The following is a 22,610-nucleotide window of genomic DNA, read 5'->3' as shown; positions in this document are numbered from 1 at the left end:
TGTTTTGTGTGTTTAAAATGTCTTCAAGCTAAATATGTCTATATTAGCATACAGTATGTGTCAAAGAAGGTCTAGCAACAGAAGGTTTAAGGTCAAACGTAATAGAATAAGTAATAATTTCAGAAATAGTTTGTAGTATATTGAAATCAATAATGAACTTACTTGTGGTTTCAAATGTTGTAGAGACAGTTGTGATTTGGGTAGAAGTTTTCACTGTTCTGGTGTCAGTGTTGTACTCTATAGTGGTTGCGGAGTTTCTCACACTTTCATCAGTTGTTTTAGAAGCAGTTGTTATGAACTCGGTTGGAATTCTACCAGTATTTCCAGAAATTATGGTTTTAGCAGGGATCTCAGTAGTAACTAAAAAAGTAACAACATCGGTATTGATTTTACTAGATGATGCTAAAGAAGTGGGGACCAAAGTGCTTTCAGAAATATTCACCAAAAAACGTGTACCTGTAGATATTCCAGTAGTAGCTTCATCTGTGATAGCATCAGTATTATTTTCACCAGACGTTCCATGAGTAATGGTATCACTACTTAATTTATTAGTGGTGCTATATGAAAGAATATTAGCAGGAATGTCTGTAGTAGTCTCTGAATGAATTAGGTCCTTAGTCATTTTAGAAACAGTTTCCGAGGTAGTGGAATTATTTGTGGTTTTGGAGTTAATTCCTGGAGAAATGGATTCTGTAATAAATTTGGTAGTTCCAGATATTTTGGACATATGGGAATGCATAATAACTGTACTCATACTTTCTGAAAAGATTGAGTTTGCAGTGATTTTACTAGTAGGTTCTGAGGTAATATTACCTTTAATGGAATCTAAAGTGGTTTTGATAGCATTTTCTGTGGAACTCGAAGATGGCAAAGTAATGGAGACTGTAGTGACTTCACTAGCAGTTTCTGAAGTATTGGAAACTGAAGGTTCCAATGTAACTTTTTCAGAGGTTTCAGGAGTAGTTTCCAAAGCAATAGAATACAAAGTGATTTTTCTAGTAGTTTCTGCAGTAATGGGATGTGTAGTTATTTCATTAATAGGTTTTGAGGTAATTGAGACTCTTGTGATTTCAGTAGTTTCTAAAGGAATAAAGGTTGCAGTGGTTTCATTAGTTATTTCTGAAGTTATAGAAAGTGTAGTAGCTTCACTAGAAGGCTCTGTGGTATTGGATTCTGTAGTGATTTCACCAGTAGTTTCTGGGTTAATATGTTCTGAAGTAATGGGTTCTGTAGTGATTACAGGAGTAGATTCTAAAGTAAGATATTCTGTAATGACTTTACTAGTAAGTTCTGCAGTATATGACCCTGTAGAGGTTTCACTAGAAGTTTCTGAAGTAATATAAACTGTAGAGGTTTTACTGTTGGCTTTTAAAGTAGAGAAATATGTAAAGGGTTCACTGGTGGTTTCTGAAGTATTGGATTCTCTAGAGGTTTCATTTGTGGTTTCTGAAGTAATGAAATCTGTAGCGATTTCACTTGTAGTTTCTGCAAAAATGGAATTAGTAATTTCTCTAGTGCTTTCTAGAGTATCTGTAGTGAGTTTACTAGTGGTTTCTGAAGAAATTGAATTTCTAGAGGATTTACTGATGGTTTCTGATGTAATGAAATCTGTGGAAGTTTCACTGGTGGGTTCTGAAGTAATGAAAACTGTAGTAAATTCACTGCTGTTTTCTGATGCCATAGAAATTGTATATGGTTCACTGTTGTTTTCTGAAGTAATAAAAGATGTATGGAGTTCACTAATAGTTTCCGAAGTAATGGGATCTCTAGAAAGTTGACTGGTGGTTTCTGAAGTAATGTAATTTGTAGAAGTATTACCGGTGGTCTCTGTAATAATGAAATTTGGAAAAGTTTCATTAGTGGCTTCTGATGTAATAGAAATGGTTTCAATCTCACTGGTGGGTTTTGAAGAAATGGAATCTGTAGAGAGTTCTTTGCTGGATTCTGAAGTAAAGAACTCTGTAATGAATTTACTAGTGGTTTTTGAAATAATGGAATCTAAAGTAGAATCTCTGGTGGTTTCTAAAGTAATGAAATGTGTAAAGGAATCATTTGAAATCTTTGATGTAAAAGAATCTGTAGTTAATTCACTGGGGGTTTCTGAAAAAATGGAAAGTGTTGCAAGTCCACTGGTAGTTTCTGATCTAATGGGATCTTTAGTTAGTTCAGTGTAGCTTTCTGAAGTAGTAAAATGTGTATTGATTTCAGGTATGGCTTCTGAAGCAATAAAATCACTAGTAAATTGACTAGTAGTTTCTGAAGCAATATAATCTGTAGCAGTTACACTGTTGATTTCCAAAGTAGTGTTGCTTTTTGAAGTAATGGAATCTGTAGCAGTTACACTAGTGATTTCTAAAGTATTGAAATTTGTAGAAAAGTCATAGATTCTTTCTGAAGTAATAGAACCTGTAGAGGTTTCACTAGTAGTTTCTGAAGTAATGAAAGGTGTTTCACTTGTTAAAATTGCAATAAATTCACTAGTGATTTCTGGTGTAATAAAATCTGTAATAAGTATACTGGGGGTTTGTGGTGTAATGAGATCTGTAGGCAGTATACTGGGGGTTTCTGATGTAATGGAATCTATAGCACGTTTGCTAGTGGTTTCTGAAGTAATAGAATCTGTAGAGGTTATACTAGTGATTTCTGTAGAGGATACTGTAGCAAGTTCACTGGAAAATTCTAAAGTATGTAAATCTAAAGTGAATTCACTGGTGGTTTCTGAAAAAACCGAATCTGTAGTAGGCCCACTTGTGGTTTCTGGTGTAATGGAATTTGTAGTGAGTCTACTGGTGGTTGAAGGAATGGAAGCTGTAAAGGTTTCACTCGTGGCTTTTGACATAATGGTAACTGCCATACGTTTACTAGTGGTTTCTAAAGTATTGGAATCTGTAGTAAATTCACTAATATTTTCTGAAGTAATATAATTAATTGATGTTTCACTGTTCTTTTCTGAAGTAATGAAATCTGTATAGGTTTCACTTGTGGCTGTAGAGGTTTTCCTGCTGGTTTCTGAGGTAACCAGAACTGTTGTGAGTTCACTTGTAGTTTCTGATGTAGCAGGCTCTGTAGTGACTATACTGGTGGTGCCTCTTGTAATGTCATCTGTGGTTTGTTTTTTTATGGTTTCTGAAGTAATATAATCTGTAGTAAGTTTATGGGTGATATCTGAAGTATTGGAATCTGTACTGAGTTGACTAGTGGTATCTAAACGAATCAAATCTGTAGTTGGAACACTTATGGTTCCTGATGTAATAAAGTCAGTTGTGAGATCACTAGTAGTTTGGGAAGTAATGAACTCTGTAGAGAGTTCAGTAGTGGATTCTGATGTAATTGAATCTGCAGTAAATCCTCTCTTGGGTTCTGATGTAATATAATCGGTAGTAAATGTGATAGTTGTTTCTGAAGTAATAAAACCAGTAGTGAGTTCGCTGGTGGTTTCTGAAGTGATGGGCTCTGTACTATGTTCGCTTGTGTTTTCTGAAGTAGTGGAATATGCAGTGAATTCACTGTTTGCTTCTGAAGAAATGGAAATGGTAAAGGTTTCCATGGTACCTTCTGAAGGAATGGAAACTGTACTGAATGTACTTGTGGTTTCTAAAGTAATTGAATCTGTAGAGGTATCACTGGTGGTTTCTGAAGTAATGGAATCTGTAGAGGTTTCACTGGTGGTTTCTGATGCGATGGGTTCTGTAGAAATTTCACTGATGGCATCTGAAGTAATGAACATTGCAGTGACTTTACTGGTGTTTTCTGAAGTAGTAGAATCTGTAGTGAACTTAATGGTGGTTCCTAAAGTAACTACATTTCTAGTAAGTTCACTGATGGTTTTTGAATTAATGAAGTCTGTAGTGATTTCACTCGTGGTTTCTGAAGAAAGTAAATCTGTAGTGAGTTCACTGCTGTTTTTTAGAGTAATAGAAACTGCAGTATGGTTGCTGGTGGTTTCTAAAGTATTAGAATCTGTAGTGAATTCATGGGTATTTTCTGAAGTAATATAATCTTTAGAGGGTTCACCAGTGGTTTCTAGAGAAATGGCATTTGTAGAGGTTTCCCTTGTGGTTTTTGCAGTAATGGAATCTGAAGTGAATTCACTGGTAGCTTCTGAGACAATAGGATCTGTAGAAGTGTCAATAGTGGCATCTGAAGTAACAGAATATGTAGTGTGTTCACTATTGGTTTCTGGAGTAACAAAGTCTGTAATGCTTTCACTGGTCTTCCTTGAAGTATAGAAATCTGTTGAAGATTTACTGACAGTTTCTGAAATATTTGTATATGTAGTTTTTTTATTGGTGGTTTCTGAAGTCATGGATTTTGTAGAAATTTCAGTGGTAGACTCTGAAGAAAGGGAAACAGTATTTATTTTACTGGTGGTTTCTAAAGTAAAGGAATTTGTAGAGGCTTCAATGGTGGCTTCTGACATGAAGTAAACTGTACTAAGTTCATTGGTGGTTTCTAAAATATCAGAGTCTGTAGTAAATTGACTGGTGGTTTCTGAAGTAATGGGATCTGTAGCTAGTTCAATGGAGGTCTCAGAAGTAATACAGTTTGCAGTGGGTTCACTGGTTGTTTCTGAAGTACAATCTGTAGTTAGTTGGTGGTTTGTGGTTATTGATGTATTGGAATCTGTTGCACGTGCACTGGTGATTTCCAAAGTAATGGGACCTGTAAATGTTTCACTTCTGGTATTAACTGTGATGGAATCTGTAGTAATTTCACTGATGGTTTCTGAAGTAAAAGAATCTGTAATAAGTTTACTGGTGGTTTTTGACATAACTGAACCTGTATTGAGTTCACTGGGGGATTTTGAAGTAATGAAATTTCTAGTAAGTTCGCTGATGGTTTTTGAAGTAGTGAAGTCTGTAGCGAGTTCACTTGCGGTTTGTGAAGTAATGTAACCTGCAATAGGTGCACTAATGGTTTCTGAAGTAGTTGAATCTGTAGTGAATTCATTGGTGGTTTCTGAGATAATGGAATCTGTAGATGTTTCACTGGTATATTCTGAAGTAGTGGAATTTGTAGAGGCTTCAGTAGTGTCTTCTGGTGTACTGTAAACAGTATTGAGTTCATTGGTGGTTTCTAAAATATGAGAGTCTGTAGTAAATTGACTGGCGGTTTCCGAAGTAATGGAACCTGTAGCTAATTCACTGGAGGTTTTAAAAGAGATAGAGTTTGCAGTGGGTTCACTGGCTATTTCAAAAGTAAAAAATTCTGTAGTAAGTTCACTGTTGGATATTGAATTTTTGGAATCTGTTGTAAGTTCACTGATTTCTTCAAAAGAAATAAAACTTGTAGAGGTTTTACTGCTGGTATCTGATGTAATGGAATCTGTTGTAAATTCACTGCTGGTTTCCAAAGTATGAGAATCTGTAGTGAGTTTACTAGTGGTTTCTGTTGAAATGGAATATGTAGAGGTTTCACTGGTGGTTTCTGAAGCAATGGAATCTGTAGCAAATGTACTTGTGGTTTTTGATATAATATCATCTGTAGAGGTTTTACTGGTTGTTTCTGAGCTAATGAGATCTGTGAGAGTTTCACTAATCACTTCTGAAGTAATGGAAACTGTAGTGGATTCAGTTTTTGTAGTGGCTTCTGAAGTTATAGAATCTGTGTTGAGTTCACTGGGGATGTTTGAAGTAATTACATTTCTAGTAATGGCTTTTGAAGTAATGAAGTCTGTTATTTTACTAGTGGTTTCCGAAGTAATGAAATCTGTAGTGAGTTCACTGGTGGTTTCTGATATAATGGAATCTGTGGAGGTTTCACTGGAGGTTTTTGAGACAGTGAGATCTGTGAGGGTTTCACTAATGGCTTCTGAAGTGATGGAAACTCTAGGGAGTTCACTAATGGTTTCTAAACTAATGGAACCTGTAGTGGATTCACTTTTGGTTTCTGAACTTACAGAGTGGGTATTGAGTTCACTGGGGATTTTTGAAGTAATCAAATTTCTAGTAATGGCTTTAGAAGTAATTAAGTCTGTGATGAGTTCACTAGTGGTTTCTGAGGTAATGAAATCTGTAACAAGTACTCTGGTGGTTTTCAAAGTAATGGAATCTGTAGTATACTCAGGGATGGCTTGTGAGATAAAGGAATCTGTAGAAGTATTAATAGTGATATTTGAAGTAATGAAATCTGTAGTGGGTTTATTAGTGGTTTCTGAAGTAATGACATCTGTAGAGGTTTCAGTGGTAGTCCCTGAAGTAATGGAAATTGTATTGCTTTCTCTGGTGGTTTCTAAAGTAATGAAGGAGTCAATGGTGGCTTCTGATGTAATGTAAACTGTTTTGTATTCATTGGAGGTTTTCAAAATATTAGAGTCTGTAGTAAATTGATTAGTGGTTTCTGATGTAATGGAATCTGTAGCTAGTTCACTGGAGGTTTCAGAAGTAATAAACTTTGCAGTGGGTTCACTGGTTGTTTCTAAAGTAATGGAACTTGTAAACGTTTCACTGCTGGTATCAGATGTGATGAAGTCTGTAGTGAGCTCACTGGTGGTTTTTGCAGTAAGAAAATTTGTTGTAAGTTCACTTGTGGTTTCTAAAGTATTGAAACCTGTAGAGGTTTCACTCTTGGTACCTGATGTGATGAAATCTGTAGTGATCTCACTGGTGGTCTCTGAAGTAAGAAAATGTGCAGTGAGTTCACTGGGGGTTTCTGATGTAAAGGAATCTGTAGTATGTTCACTGGTGGTGTCTGAAGTATGAAAATCTGTAGTGAGTTTACTGATGATTTCAGATGTAATGGGATCTTTAGAGGTTTCACTGATGGCTTCTGAAATAATGTAAACTGTACTGTGTTCAGTGGTGGTTACTGTAAGGGAATCTGTGGAGGTTTTACTTGTGTTACCTGAAGTAAAGGAATCTGCAGAGATTTCACTGATTGTTTCAGATGTGATGGGGTCAGTAGAGGTTTCACTGATGGCTTCTGAAGTAATGGAAACTGTAATAAGTGCACTAATAGTTTCTGTAGTAGGTGAATCTGTAGTGAATTCATTGGTGGTTTCTGAGATAATGAAATATGTAGAAGTTTCAATGGTGTCTTCTGAAGTAATGGAATCTGTACTACGTTCATTGGTGGATTCTGATATAATGGAGTCTGTAGAAGTTTCACTGGTGTCTTCTGAAGTAATGAAAAATGTAGGGAGTTCACTGTTGGTTTCTAAAGTAATGAACCCTGTAGTGGATTCACTTTTGGCTTCTGTAGTTATAAAATCTGTATTGCGTTCACTTGGGATTTTTGAAGTATTCAAATTTCTAGTAATGGCTTTTGAAGTAATTATGTCTGTGAGTTCACTAGTGGTTTCTGAAGTAATGGAATCTGTAATAAGTACACTGCTGGTTTTCAAAGTAATTGAATCTATAGTAAACTCATTGGTGGCTTCTGAGATAAAGGAATCTGTAGAGGTATCAATAGTTACATTTGAAGTAATAGAATATGTAGTGGGTTTATTAGTGGTTTTTGAAGTAATCGAATTTGTAGAGGTTTCAGTGGTAGTCTCTGAAGTAATGGAAATGGTATTGCTTTCTCTGGTGGTTTCTAAATTAGTGAAGGAACCAATGGTGGCGGATGTAACGTAAACTGTTTTGTATTCATTGGTGGTTTTTAAAATATCAGAGCCTGTTGTAAATTGACTGGTGGTTTCTGATGTAACGGAATCTGTAGAAAAAAAACTGCTGGTTATTGACATAGCAGAATCTGTTGTAAGTTCAGTGATGGGTTTTAAAGTAATGGAACCTGTTGAGGTTTCACTGCTGGTATCTGATATGATGATATCTGTAATGAGTTCACTGGTGGTTTTTGTTGTAGTGAAATCTGTATTAAGTTCACTGGTTGTGTCTGAAGCAAGAAAATCTGTAGTGAGTTTACCAGTGGTTTCTGATGTAATGAGATCTATAGAGGTTTCACTGATGGCTTCTGAAGTAATGGGAACTGTAGAGGTTTCAACGCTGGTATCTGATATGTTGAAATCTGTAGTAAATTCACTGGTGGTCTCTGTTGTAAGAAAATCTGTAGTGAGTTCAGTGGTGGTTTCCAAAGTAATGGAATCTGAAGAGGTTTCACTTGTGGTTTGTGAAGTAAAGGAATCTGCAGAGATGTCACTGATGGTTTCAGATGTGATGGGGACTGTATACGTTTCACTGATGGTTTCTGAAGTAAAGGAAACTGTAGTGAGTTCACTGGTGGTTTCTGAAGTAGTTGAATATGTAGTGAATTCATTGCTGGTTTCTGATATAATGGAACCTGTCGAATTTTCAACTGTGTCTTCTGAAGTAATGATATCTGTAGTAAGTTCACTGGTGTATTCTGATATAATTGAATCTGTAGAAGTTTTACTGGTGTATTCTGAAATAATAAAATCTGTAGTAAGTTCACTGGTGAATTCTGAAGTAATGAAATTCATTGGAATTTCACTGGTGGTTGACATACCAGATCCTGTTGTAAGTTCATTGGTGGTTTCTAAAGTAATGGAACCTGTAGAGGTTTCACTGGTGGTATCTGATGTGCCAAAATCTGTAGAGAGTTCACTGTCAATTTTTGAAGTAAAAAAATCTGTTGTAAGTTCACTGGTGGTTTTTGAAGTAGGAAAATCTGTCATATGTTCACTGGTTGTTTCTGAAGTATTGGAACCAGTAGAGGTTTCACTTTTGGTATCTGATGTGATGAAATCTGTAGTGAGTTCATTGGTGATTACTGAAGTGTAAAAATCAGTTAAAAATTCACTGGTGGTTTCTAAAGTAATGGAACCTGTAGAGGTTTCCCTGCTGGTATCTGATATGATAAAATCTGTAGTAAGTTTACTGGTGGTCTCTGAAGTAAAAAAATCTGTATTGAGTTCACGAATGGTTTCTGATGTAATAGAAACTGTAGTAAGTTCGCTGGTGGTGTCTGAAGTATGAAAATCTGTAGTGAGTTCACTGATGGTTTCAGATGTAATGGTATCTATAGAGGTTTTGCTGATGGCTTCTGAAGTAATGGGAACTGTAGAGGTTTCACCGCTGGTATCTGATATGTTGAAATCTGTAGTCAATTCACTGGTGGTCTCTGTTGTAAGAAAATTTGTAGTGAGTTCAGTGATTGTTTCCAAAGTAATGGAATCTGTAGAGGTTTCACTTGTGGTTTTTGAAGTAAAGGAATCTGCAGAGATTTCACTGATGGTTTCAGATGTGATGGGGACTGTATACGTTTCACTGATGGTTTCTGAAGTAAAGGAAACTGTAGTGAGTTCACTGGTGGTTTCTGAAGTAGTTGAATCTGTAGTGAATTCATTGCTGGTTTCTGATATAATGGAATCTGTAGAATTTTCAACCGTGTCTTCTGAAGTAATGATATCTGTAGTAAGTTCACTGGTGTATTCTGATATAATTGAATCTGTAGAAGTTTCACTGGTGTATTCTGAAATTATAAAATCTGTAGTAAGTTCACTGGTGAATTCTAAAGTAATGAAATCCATTGGAATTACACTGGTGGTTGACATACCAGATGCTGTTGTAAGTGCATTGGTGTTTTCTAAAGTAATGGAACTTGTAGAGGTTTCACTGGTGGTATCTGATGTGCCAAAATCTGTAGAGAGTTCACTGTCGATTTTTGAAGTAAGAAAATCTGTTGTAAGTTCACTGGTGGTTTTTGAAGTAGGAAAATCTGTCATAAGTTCACTGGTTGTTTCTGAAGTATTGGAACCAGTAGAGGTTTCACTTTTGGTATCTGATGTGATGAAATCTGTAGTGAGTTCACTGGTGATTACTGAAGTGTGAAAATCAGTTGAAAATGCACTGGTGGTTTCTAAAGTAATGGAACTTGTAGAGGTTTCCCTGCTGGTATCAGATATGATAAAATCTGTAGTAAGTTTGCTGGTGCTCTCTGAAGTAAAAAAATCTGTATTGAGTTCACGAATGGTTTCTGATGTAATAGAATCTGTAGTAAGTTCGCTGGTGGTGTCTGAAGTATGAAAATCTGTAGTGAGTTCACTGATGGTTTCAAATGTAATGATATCTATAGAGGTTTCACTGATGGCTTCTGAAGTAATGGTAACTGTAGAGGCTTCACCGCTGGTATCTGATATGTTGAAATCTGTAGTAAATTCACTGGTGGTCTCTGTTGTAAGAAAATCTGTAGTGAGCTCAGTGGTGGTTTCCAAAGTAATGGAATCTGTAGAGGTTTCACTTGTGGTTTTTGAAGTAGAGGAATCTGCAGAGATGTCACTGATGGTTTCAGATGTGATGGGGACTGTATACGTTTCACCGATGGTTTCTGAAGTAAAGGAAACTGTAGTGAGTTCACTGGTGGTTTCTGAAGTAGTTGAATCTGTAGTGAATTCATTGCTGGTTTCTGATATAATGGAATCTGTAGAATTTTCAACTGTGTCTTCTGAAGTAATGTTATCTGTAGTAAGTTCACTGGTGTATTCTGATATAATTGAAATTGTAGAAGTTTCACTGGTGTATTCTGAAATAATAAAATCTGTAGTAAGTTCACTGGTGAATTCTGAAGTAATGAAATCCATCGGAATTTCACTGGTGGTTGACATACCAGATCCTGTTGTAAGTTCATTGATGGTTTCTAAAGTAATGGAACCTGTAGAGGTTTCCCTGCTGGTATCTGATATGATAAAATCTGTAGTAAGTTTACTAGTGGTCCCTGAAGTAAAAAAATCTGTATTGAGTTTACGAATGGTTTCTGATGTAATAGAAACTGTAGTAAGTTCGCTGGTGGTGTCTGAAGTATGAAAATCCCTAGTGAGTTCACTGATGGTTTCAGATGTAATGGTATCTATAGAGGTTTCACTGATGGCTTCTGAAGTAATGGGAACTGTAGAGGTTTCAACGCTGGTATCTGATATGTTAAAATCTGTAGTAAATTCACTGGCGGTCTCTGTTGTAAGAAAATCTGTAGTGAGTTCAGTGGTGGTTTCCAAAGTAATGGAATCTGTAGAGGTTTCACTTGTGGTTTTTGAAGTAAAGGAATCTGCAGAGATGTCACTGATGGTTTCAGATGTGATGGGGACTGTATACGTTTCACCGATGGTTTCTGAAGTAAAGGAAACTGTAGTGAGTTCACTGGTGGTTTCTGAAGTAGTTGAATCTGTAGTGAATTCATTGCTGGTTTCTGATATAATGGAATCTGTGGAATTTTCAACTGTGTCTTCTGAAGTAATGTTATCTGTAGTAAGTTCACTGGTGTATTCTGATATAATTGAAATTGTAGAAGTTTCACTGGTGTATTCTGAAATAATAAAATCTGTAGTAAGTTCACTGGTGAATTCTGAAGTAATGAAATCCATTGGAATTTCACTGGTGGTTGACATACCAGATCCTGTTGTAAGTTCATTGATGGTTTCTAAAGTAATGGAACCTGTAGAGGTTTCCCTGCTGGTATCTGATATGATAAAATCTGTAGTAAGTTTACTAGTGGTCCCTGAAGTAAAAAAATCTGTATTGAGTTCACGAATGGTTTCTGATGTAATAGAAACTGTAGTAAGTTCGCTGGTGGTGTCTGAAGTATGAAAATCCCTAGTGAGTTCACTGATGGTTTCAGATGTAATGGTATCTATAGAGGTTTCACTGATGGCTTCTGAAGTAATGGGAACTGTAGAGGTTTCAACGCTGATATCTGATATGTTAAAATCTGCAGTAAATTCACTGGCGGTCTCTGTTGTAAGAAAATCTGTAGTGAGTTCAGTGGTGGTTTCCAAAGTAATGGAATCTGTAGAGGTTTCACTTGTGGTTTTTGAAGTAAAGGAATCTGCAGAGATTTCACTGATGGTTTCAGATTTGATGAGGACGGTATATGTTTCACTGATGGTTTCTGAAGTAAAGGAAACTGTAGTGAGTTCACTGGTGGTTTCTGAAGTAGTTGAATCTGTAGTAAATTTGTTGCTAGTTTCTGATATAATGGAATCTGTAGAATTTTCAACCGTGTCTTCTGAAGTAATGATATCTGTAGTAAGTTCACTGGTGTATTCTGATATAATTGAATCTGTAGAAGTTTCACTGGTGTATTCTGAAATTATAAAATCTGTAGTAAGTTCACTGGTGAATTCTGAAGTAATGAAATCGATTGGAATTACACTGGTGGTTGACATACCAGATGCTGTTGTAGGTGCATTGGTGTTTTCTAAAGTAATGGAACCTGTAGAGGTTTCACTGGTGGTATCTGATGTGCCAAAATCTGTAGAGAGTTCAGTGTCGATTTTTGAAGTAAGAAAATCTGTTGTAAGTTCACTGGTGGTTTTTGAAGTAGGAAAATCTGTCATAAGTTCACTGGTTGTTTCTGAAGTATTGGAACCAGTAGAGGTTTCACTTTCGGTATCTGATGTGATGAAATTTGTAGTGAGTTCATTGGTGATTACTGAAGTGTAAAAATCAGTTGAAAATTCACTGGTGGTTTCTAAAGTAATGGAACTTATAGATGTTTCCCTGCTGGTATCAGATATGATAAAATCTGTAGTAAGTTTGCTGGTGGTCTCTGAAGTAAAAAAATCTGTATTGAGTTCACGAATGGTTTCTGATGTAATAGAATCTGTAGTAAGTTTGCTGGTGGTGTCTGAAGTATGAAAATCTGTAGTGAGTTCACTGATGGTTTCAAATGTAATGGTATCTATAGAGGTTTCACTGATGGCTTCTGAAGTAATGGGAACTGTAGAAGTTTCCCTGCTGGTATCTGATATGATAAAATCTGTAGTAAGTTTACTGGTGGTCTTTGAAGTAAAAAAATCTGTATTGAGTTCACAAATGGTTTCTGATGTAATAGAATCTGTAGTAAGTTCGTTGGTGGTGTCTGAAGTATGAAAATCAGTTGTAAGTCCACTGGTGGTTTTTGAAGTAGGAAAATATGTCATAAGTTCACTGGTTGTTTCTGAAGTATTGGAACCAGTAGAGATTTCACTGTTAGTATGTGATGTGATGAAATCTGTAGTGAGGTCACTGGTGGTCTCTGAAGTAAAACAATCTGTAGTGAATGCACAAGTGGTTTCTGATGCAATAGAATCTGTAGTAAGTTCACTAGTGGTGCCTGAAGTATGAAAATCTGTAGTGAGTTCACTGATGGTTTCAGATGTAATGGGATATGTAGAGGTTTCACTGATGGCTTCTGAAGTAATGCTAACTGTAGAGGTTTCGCTGCTGGTAACTGATATGTTGAAATCTGAAGTAAATTCACTGGTGGTCTCTGTTGTAAGAAAATCTGTAGTGAGTTCAGTGGTGGTTTCTAAAGTAATGGAATCTGTAATAACTGCACTAATGGTGGATTCTGATATAATTGAATCTGTAGACGTTTCACTGGTGTCTTCTGAAACAATAAAATCTGTAGTAAGTTCACTGGTCAATTCTGAAGTAATGGTATACATAGGAAGTTCACTGGTGGTTATTGACATAGCAGAATCTGTTGTAAGTTCAGTGGTGGTTTCTAAAGTAATGGAACCTGTAGAGGTTTCACTGGTGGTCTCTAATGTGACAAAATCTGTAGAGAGTTCACTGTCGGTTTTTGAAGTAAGAAAATCTGTGGTAAGTTCACAGGTGGTTTTTGAAGTAGGAAAATCTGTCATAAGTTCACTGGTTGTTTCTAAAGTATTGGACCCAACTGAGATTTCACTGTTAACATGTGATGTGATGAAATCTGTAGTGAGTTTCCTGGTGGTTACTGAAGTAAGAAAATCAGTTGAAAGTTCACTGGTGGTTTCTAAAGTAATGGAACCTGTTGAGATTTCACTGATGGCATCTGATATGATGACATCTGTGGTGAGTTCACTGGTGGTTTCTATTGTAGTGAAATCTGTATTAAGTTCACTAATTGTGTCTGAAGTAAGAACATCTGTAGTGATTGTAGTTCGCTTATCAGTGGTTTCTGATGTAATGGGATCTATAGAGGTTTCACTGATGGCTTCTGAAATAATGGAAACTGTACTGCGTTCAATGGTGGTTTCTAAAGTAATCAAATCTGTATAGGTTTCACTGGTGGTTTCTGAAGTAATGGCATTTTCAGAGGTTTCACTGATGGCTACAGATGTGATGGGATTTATAGAGGATTCATTGATTGCTTCTGAAGTAATGGAAACTGTAGACGTTTCACTGCTGGTATCTGATATGATGAAATCTGTAATGAGTTCACTGGTGGTTTTTGTTTTAATTAAATCTGTATTAAGTTCACTGGTGGATACTGAAGTAAGAAAATCAGTTGAAAGTTCACTGGTGGTTTCTAAAGCAATGGAACCTGTAGAGGTTTCACTGTTGGTATCTGATATGATTAAATCGGTAATGGTTTCTAGAGTAATTGAATCTGTAGAGAATTCACTGGTTTCTGAGGAAATAGAATCTGTAGAAGTATCAATAATGACATCTGAGGTAATGGAATATGTAGTAAATGCGTTAGTGGTTTCTGAAGTAATGGGATTTGTAGAGGTTTCAGGGTTTCTTTTACTGGTGCTTCCTAAAGAAATGGAATCTGTAAAGGCTTCAATAGTAGCATCTGATGTACTGTAAACTGTATTGAGTTCAGTATTGGTTTTCAAAATATCAGGGCCTGTAGTAAGTTCACTGGTGGTTTCTGAGGTAATGGAATATGTAGTGAGTTCAATGGATGTTTTGGAAGTAATAGGATCTGAGGTGAGTTCACTTGTCATTTCTGAAGTAACAACAAAAGTAAGTTCACTGGTGGTTATTAAAGTATTGGAATCTGATGTAAATTCACTGGTGGTTTCTAAAGTAGTAAAATTTGTTGAGGCTTCACTGCTGGTATCTGATTTAATAAAGTCAGTATTAAGTTCACTGGTGGTTTCTGAAGAAAGAGAATCTGTAGTAAGTTTACTGTTGGCTTCTGAAGTAATGGAATCTTTAGTAAGTTCACCAATGGTTTCAGAAGTAATGGAAACTGTAGTAAGTTCACCAATGGTTTCAGAAGTAATGGAAACTGTAGTGAGTTCAGTGGTGGTTTCTGAAGTAATGGAATCTGTAATAAGTGCACTAATGGTTTCTGAAGTAGTTGAATCTGTAGTGAATTCATTGGTGGTTTTTGAGATAATGGAATCTGTAGAAGTTTCAATGGTGTCCTCTGAAGTAATGGAATATGTAGTAAGTTCATTGGTGGATTCTGATATAATGGAATCTGTAGAAGTTTCACTGGTGTCTTCTGAAGTAATGGAATCTGTAGTAAGTTCACTGGCGAATTCTGAAGTAATGAAATCTGTTGGGAGTTCACTGGTGGTTATTGACGTAGCAGAATCTGTTGTAAGTTCAGTGGTGATTTCTAAATCAATGGAACCTGTAGAGGTTTCACTGGTGGTATCAGATGCGCCAAATTCTGTAGAGAGTTCACTGGTGGTTTTTGAAGTAAGAAAATCTGTTGTAAGTTCACTGGTGGTTTTTGAAGCAGGAAAATCTGTCATAAGTTCACTGGTTGGTTCTAAAGTATTTGAACCTGTTGAGGTTTCCCTGCTGGTATCTGATATGATGACATCTGCAGTGAGTTCACTGGTGGTTTTTGTTGTAATTAAATCTTTATTAAGTTCACTGGTGGATACTGAAGTAAGAAAATCAGTTGAAAGTTCACTGGTGGTTTCTAAAGTAATGGAACCTGTAGACGTTTCACTGTTAGTATCTGATATGATGAAATCTGTAATTGTTTCTAAAGTAATTGAATCTGTAGTGAATTCAGTGGCCGTTTCTAAAATAATTGAATCTGTAGTGAATTCACTGTTTTTTGAGGAAATGGAATCTGTAGAAATATCAATAATGACATCTGAGGTAATGGAATATGTAGTGAATGTGTTAGTAGTATATAAAGTAATGGGATTTGTAGAGGTTTCAGTGTTTCTTTTACTGGTGCTTCCTAAAGAAATGGAATCTGTAAAGGCTTCAATAGTAGCATCTGATGTACTGTAAATTGTATTGAGTTCATTGTTGGTTTTCAAAATATCAGGGCCTGTAGTAAATTGACTGGTGGTTTCTGAGGTAATGGGATATGTAGTGAGTTCAATGGATGTTTTAGAAGTAATAGAATCTGAGGTAAGTTCACTTGTCATTTCTGAAGTAACAACTGAAATAAGTTCACTGGTGGCTATTGAAGTATTGGAATCTGTTGTAAGTTCACTGGTGGCTTTTAATGTAGTGGAGTTTATAGAGGTTTCACTGCTGGTATCTGATGTAACAAAGTCTGTATTAGGTTCACTGGTGGTTTCTGAAGAAAGAAAATTTGTAGTAAGTTTACTGTTGGCTTCTGAAGTTATGGAATCTTTGGTAAGGTCGCCAATGGTTTCAGAAGTAATGGAATATGCAGAGGTTTCACTGTTGGTTTCTGAAGTAATGGAATGTGCAGAGGTTTCACTGCTGGGTCCTGAAGTAATGGGAACTGTAGTGAGTTCGTTGGTGGTTTCTGAACTAATGGAATCTGTAGTGAGTTTACTAGTGGTTTCCAAAAAATTTGAACCTGTAGTGAGTTCACTTGTTGTTCCTGAAGTAAGGAAACCTCTAGTTTGTTCGCTGGTGGTTTTTAAACTAATGACATCTGTAGTGGGTTCGGTGGTGATTTCTGAAATAAGCGAATCTGTAATAAGTTCATTGGTGGTTACTAAAGTAATTACATCTGTAGTAGGTTCATAAGTGGTTTGAGAGGTAGTGGAATTTGTAGAAGTTTCAATGGTGGCTTCTGATGTAATAGAAACTGTATTAGGGTCACTGGTGTTTTCTAAAGTATTGGAATATGTAGTAAATTGACTGGTGATTTCTGAAGTAATGGAAATGGATGTAAGTTCGCTGGTGTTTTCTGAAGTAATGAAACTTTTTGAAGTAATTGAATTCATAGCAATTTCACTGGTAGTTTCTGGAGTAATAGAATCTGTAGTGAGTTCACTGGTGGATTTTGTAGTAATGGAAACTGCAGTATGGTTATTGGTGATTTCTAAAGTGTTGGATTCTGTGGTGAGTTTATGGGTATTTCCTGAAGTATTTGAAACTGTAGAGGGTTTGTTGGTGGTTTTTGTAATGGCATTTGTAGAGGTTTCCCTTGTGGTTCTTGAAGTAATGGAATCAGTGGAGGTCTTACTGGTCGTTTCTGAAATTACAGAATTTGTAAAGGTTTCACAGAAACTAATCAGATTTCAGTAAACATACAGTTTTGGTTTAAAGCTGAACTCCATAAAATTATAAAATAATCAAATTAATGCAGATTTGTCTTTATTAAATTTACTGTATTTAATATACCGTATTTATTTAATGCAAGCAGTGCATATACCTTAATTTGTTTGATAACAACATCTTGCAGTTTCTTTACAGCAGAGATCAGACTTGGGGAGAGGAAGGCAGTGCAGGAGTACACAATTTTTTTTGTTTTGCACTGCTCATGTGCTAGCTGTTAATAATTTGTTTTATTATTATTATTATTATACAGGATTATATAGCGCTAACAGTTTGTGTAGCACTTTACAATATAAAGGGAGACAGTACAGTTACAATATGAATCAAGAAGGTTAGGAGGGCCCTGCTCATGAAAGCTTACAATCTAATAGGGTGGGGCAAGTGGTACCAAAGGTGATAACTGCGAGGAATCTGATGTAAGAATTAAAAGTCAAATTGTTAGGTGGAGGAGGGATAGGCTTCCCTGAAGAGATTAGTTTTCAGGGATTGCTTGAAGGTGGGCAGAGTAGGACAGCCAGACAGATTGAGGTAGAGAGTTCCAGCGGAAGGTAGAGGGTCCTTAGAAGTCCTGGAAGTGAACATGGGAGAAGGAGACAAGGGAGATAGACAGCAGGAAGTCTTGGAAATAGTAAGGATAATTTGGTATGTTAAGTGAGGAAGACATCTCTACAATGGAGATGTCCTCACAAATTGCATCAATCTTGTTTTTGAAGTGATTAGCAATCTCTTGGGCAATTAGTTAGTTAGTAGGTGGAGGTGTTCAGGGAAAAAGTACAAAGTTAGAGTTTGATGGATTGACAGTGACAAAATACATTTTTTTGGCAGTGTGGAAGCAGAAATTGTATTTTAGAAAGGTCGATATATATAGGGTGAAGAGATCTATTTTCATGGCACAGTCTCTCAAAAACATGGCTATGTCTCTTGAAATTTTTGGTGTTGTCAGTTTGCCAAGGTTGTAACGGCCAGGGCCTAGATCTGTTTTTAGTTAGAGGAGGAATTGCGCCCAGTGAGGGTGAGAATGAACTGTTGCAGACAGAACTGGGCAGGTTAGGCATGTGGTCAGTAGCAGAACAGAAACGAGAAGGATTTAAGTGACAATGGTTTCTTATGGATAATCATTTGCTGCTTAGAGGTAGGTGTTGAAGACAAGAACAGTGTGAAACCAAAGAGTTTGTGATCAGAGAGGGGAAAGGGAGTGTTGGCTAGGTTGCAAGGAGTGCAGAGATGGAAGACTGGGAGTGAATTGAAGCATGTGTACATTGTGTTATGTCAAAAGATAAGGTTAAGATGACAAGTTGAGATGTAGCCGGGCTGTTAACATTAATGGGGCTGTTAGTGCTGGTTCACACTGGGGTAGCTTCAAAGTTGCCCAACTCTTGTCCGGCTCTAAAGCCGCTGCGCACAGCGCGACTTCAGTGTGGCTTACAAAATGACTTCTGTATAGAAGTCAACGCAAGCCACTCTGAAGTCGCCCCCAAATAGTGCAGGAACCTTTTTTTAAGTTGGAGTAACTCCTTTTAGAATGGTTCCACTGTACTGTACTGTACTGAATGGAGCGTCACCTGATAGGTCACCCCAATGTGAACTGCCACTTAAAGTTACCAAGAATGAAAGTATTTCAGAGAAGAGAAAGTATGGTAGCCAGGCAGAGAATTCATCAAAGAAATGTGATACTGGACCAGTAGGCTGATAAATAACTGCAATCCCCAGAGAAATCAGAGAAAATTGATAAATGCAATGTGTCTCAACAGAGGAGAAGAATAGAGAGGGAAGTGTGTAGGAATGACTTGAAAGGTGCTCAGTGGGGATAAAAAAGAATCCAACTCTACCTCCTTTCTGTCCTCTGAGTCTGCATGAGTGAATCCCGGGTGGGGGGGCACCATGAGAAAGGGCAGCAGCTGAAGCAGAGTCAGATATTGGAAGCCAGGTTTCAATAACAGAAAATGGGTTAAAGGAATGGAGGATAAAAAGGTAATGGATAAAGGTTAGCTTTTTGAAGAAGAGCGGGCATTCAAGAGGGCACATGAGAAGGGGGAAGGGGGGGAGGGGGTCTGTTTTTTGGAAGCAGGAAGATAAGGATTAAAGATTACATTTAGTGGAATGAGGCTGTTACCAGAGGTGGGGATTGTAGTTAGATAACAGAGGGTCAGGATTAGGGGAGGTATCCCCAGTTTAGGAGGAGGGTGAGAAAAGTAAGATGGAAGTGGGATGCATATGAGTGCACATACTTCCCTGTACTGGTGTTTAAGTTAGTGTATGGGTTTAGCAGGGAAATTTCCTGGTAGGCCACCTGCCCTGGGGCTGCTTTGATCTGTGGCTGCGCTCCCCTCCTTCCCTTCATCTATCCTCCTTTTCTTGTGTGTCACACACAGCGAGCTTCTCCTGTTGTGTGTGATGGAGCTTGGTCTGTGTTCGGTGGCAGAGCGGCGCTGTAACAAGGTCCTGCCTCCTAGGCCGTTGTCTCATGTGATAGGTGGAACACTATTTCAATCAGTGTTCCATCTATTCTAGGCTATCACATAAGGTGGCCTAGGAGGCAGGACATTGTTACAGCACCACGCCACTGCCGAACACAGACCCAGCTCCGTCACTCACAGCGGGAGATGCCCGCTGTGTGTCTGATCCAGCCTGGAAATGGTGAGTTTGATGGGCAGTGAGGCTGTATACATGGGCATGGTGAGGCTGCATACATGGGCATGGTGAGGCTGCATACATGGGCATGGCAAGGCTGCACACATGGGCATGGTGGGGCTGTATACATGGGCATGGTGATGCTGCATACATGGGCACGGTGAGGCTTCATACATGGGCACAGTAAGGCTACATACATGGCATGGGCACGGCGAGGCTGCATACATGGACATAGTGAGGCTGCATATATGGACACAGCGATGTTGCATACGTGGGCACGGCAAGGCTGCATATATGGGCACCGCAATGCTGCATACATGGGCATGATGAGGCTGCGTACATGGGCACGGTAATGCGGCATACATGGAAATGGTGATGCTGCATACATTGGCCCAGTGAGGCTTCATTCAGGGTCAGTGAGGCTGCCTTCATGGGCACAGTGAGGCTGCATACATGGTCAGTGAGGCTGCATTCATGGGCATGGTGAGGCTGCATACATGGTCAGTGCGGCTGCATACATGGGCATGGTGAGGCTGCATTCATGGGCACAGTGAGGCTGCATTCATGGGAACAGTGAGGCTGTATACATGGGCATGGTGAGGCTGAATACATGGGCACAACGAGGCTGCATTCATGGCCACAGTGAGGCTGAATACATGGGCATGGTGAGGCTGCATACATGGGCATGGTGAGGCCACATACATGGGCACAGTGAGGCTGCATTCATGGGCACAGCGAGGCTGCATTCATGGGCACAGTGAGGCTGCTTACATGGTCAGTGAGGCTGCATTCATGGGCACAGTGAGGATGCATACATGGTCAGTGAGGCTGCATGCATGGGGCACAGTGAGGCTGCAATGATGTGCACAGTGATACTGAATTCATGGGCACAGTGGGGCTGTATAAATGGGCAGTGAGGCTGAATACGTGGGCACAGTGAGGCTGCATACATGGGCACAGTGAGGCTGCATACATGGGCAATGAGGCTGACTTCATGGGCACAGTTAGGCGGCATACATGGGCACAGTAAGGCTGCATTCATGGGCACAGTAAGGCTGCAATGATGGGCACAGTGAGGATGGGCACAACAGACTCCATCCTTTCTTCCCCCCCATGTTCCCAAAGTTCCTGGGGTCCCCCTTGATGATTGAACACTTTTACCAAGTTTAACTGGAGCTCACTTTTATATGTTGTACAATAGGCAATGATGCTAGATTGGTATTTGGCTCCCTCTGGTGGTATTCAACCTAAATAGATTTGTTTAATTTCACCTGTTAGTTAAGCAGGAAGTGATTCATTGATTTACTTTGTGAAAGGACTCACCTACCCACAATGCCCACTCACCTACCCATGAACACTGAGTGGCTGAACTGCATGCTGCGTAGGTAAGAAAAGGCCTGGTGTGGCCATTTTTTTTCTCTTCTGGACACATGGCCTGCCTGTAAGGATCTGTGAAAGAGTGTTCCAGAGGGCGCGGCCTACATCATGTGGAGCGGAAAAGCAATCACTGACTGTGCCTTACTGCATTGTGCTGGAGAAGCTGTGTGACCAGATCTGAGAACTCAGAACACCTGATGGAGGCAAGTGAAGGTCCCGGACATCTTGCAGAGTGGAGCAGCATGATGGTACCAGCTGGCCGCAGGACTGAGATAACCAGAGCAGAGGTTCTCAGCTTTCCAGGCCTGGTGTGGTGAGAAGGCTGACGCCCATAAGTTATTTAACACACCTAACACACTTAGACTCATCCTACAGAGTTGCTGAGACCTGCAGTGCCACACGGAGAGGTCTCATCCATATAGACTGAGTTCAATCAGGCCTCAAAGCCTATACTTCATTGATCGGTGACTGACGGTTAAAGTATACTTATATCAGAGACATTTACAAGTGTGTTGCAGAGAAGGAATTGTTACTTCTCTCCACTTTATACCACTTCAGTACTTGTTAAATCCTTGGATTACTTGGATAAATTAATAATTTGTGAATAATTAATTAATATGTATTAATATAATTAATTAATTAATAATTTGTGAATACTCATTGCCTTATCATATTAAGTTTGGATGTGATACATTTTATTGTAACCATTACTTGGACCAGTTTCAGTAAAATTACATTCTGGTAATTGGTGTGAGGCTTGTTCATTCTTCTAACAGGTGGAACAATGGACGCCCAGGTAACGGTCAAGGTACACTATATGCACATTTTTATTGTGGGACTGTTCCTTGTTGTTAAGCTTCACATCAACATTTTTACACAGCTGTGTCAAGTGGGTTGAGCCAAATCATTGGGGGTAAGAGAGCAGAGTACAGGGCCAATCAATTATCAGCAGCTCCTTCGAGGGACAGTGCTACACATGGGGGCTCGTCCGGGATTTCTGTTACTCTGCAATCAAGCCCACCCCCTTGGCACCAGTATGGACTGGAATTACCCCACCCACAAACTTGAATTCCTGGCCTTGAAGTGGGCTGCGGTGGACAAACTAAAAGACTACTTGTATGGACAATAACCCTCTCACGTACTTGCTCACTACAGCAAAATTGGACACCACAGGCCATAGTTGGTTAGCTGTACTCTCACAATTTACCTTCAGCTTTAAATTGCACCCAGGGGTCGGAAATCAAGATGCAGATGCACTGTCAAGAAGGCCCCACTGCTCTCAGGACCACTTAGAAGGATGCACACAGCTTACCCCTGAAGGATTAAGAGCCCTCTGTGAAGGGGCGGAACAGCAAGTAAAAGGTTGAGCCAGGGCTGAGGAAGTCGGAGTGTCCGCTGCGGAGGTGCCCAAGTGCTATTGTGATGTCACTCAAATTGTGGAAGAGGGTCTACCCAAGTTATCTCGGAAAGACCTCCGGAGGG

General features: G+C 38.6%; 1 protein-coding gene across 2 annotated transcripts in view; it reads right to left on the bottom strand.

Moving 5' to 3' along the window:
- The window catches only part of LOC143961268 (uncharacterized), a 54,117-nt gene extending 37,089 nt beyond the window's left edge, over positions 1 to 17,028 (bottom strand). The window contains exons 1-2 of one of the 2 annotated variants that reach the window (XM_077470511.1): positions 457 to 17,028; positions 163 to 360 (exon numbers count right to left, since the gene is read on the bottom strand). In XM_077470511.1, the coding sequence (XP_077326637.1) occupies positions 163 to 360; positions 457 to 16,786 (16,528 nt within the window). In that variant the 5' untranslated portion in view covers positions 16,787 to 17,028. Of the gene's footprint in view, positions 1 to 162 lie in introns of both variants that reach the window. The other variant, XM_077470510.1, reaches the window with a different exon arrangement.
- Between the last annotated feature and the right edge of the window lie 5,582 nt (positions 17,029 to 22,610).

This window comes from Lithobates pipiens, unplaced genomic scaffold (genome assembly GCF_037356315.1).
Source record: "Lithobates pipiens isolate NorthernLeopardFrog02 unplaced genomic scaffold, aLitPip1_a1.2 Scaffold_8, whole genome shotgun sequence".
Classification (NCBI taxonomy): domain Eukaryota; kingdom Metazoa; phylum Chordata; class Amphibia; order Anura; family Ranidae; genus Lithobates; species Lithobates pipiens.
The sequence above is the reverse complement of the archived record's forward strand: the minus strand, read 5'-3'. Positions and strand labels throughout refer to the sequence as shown.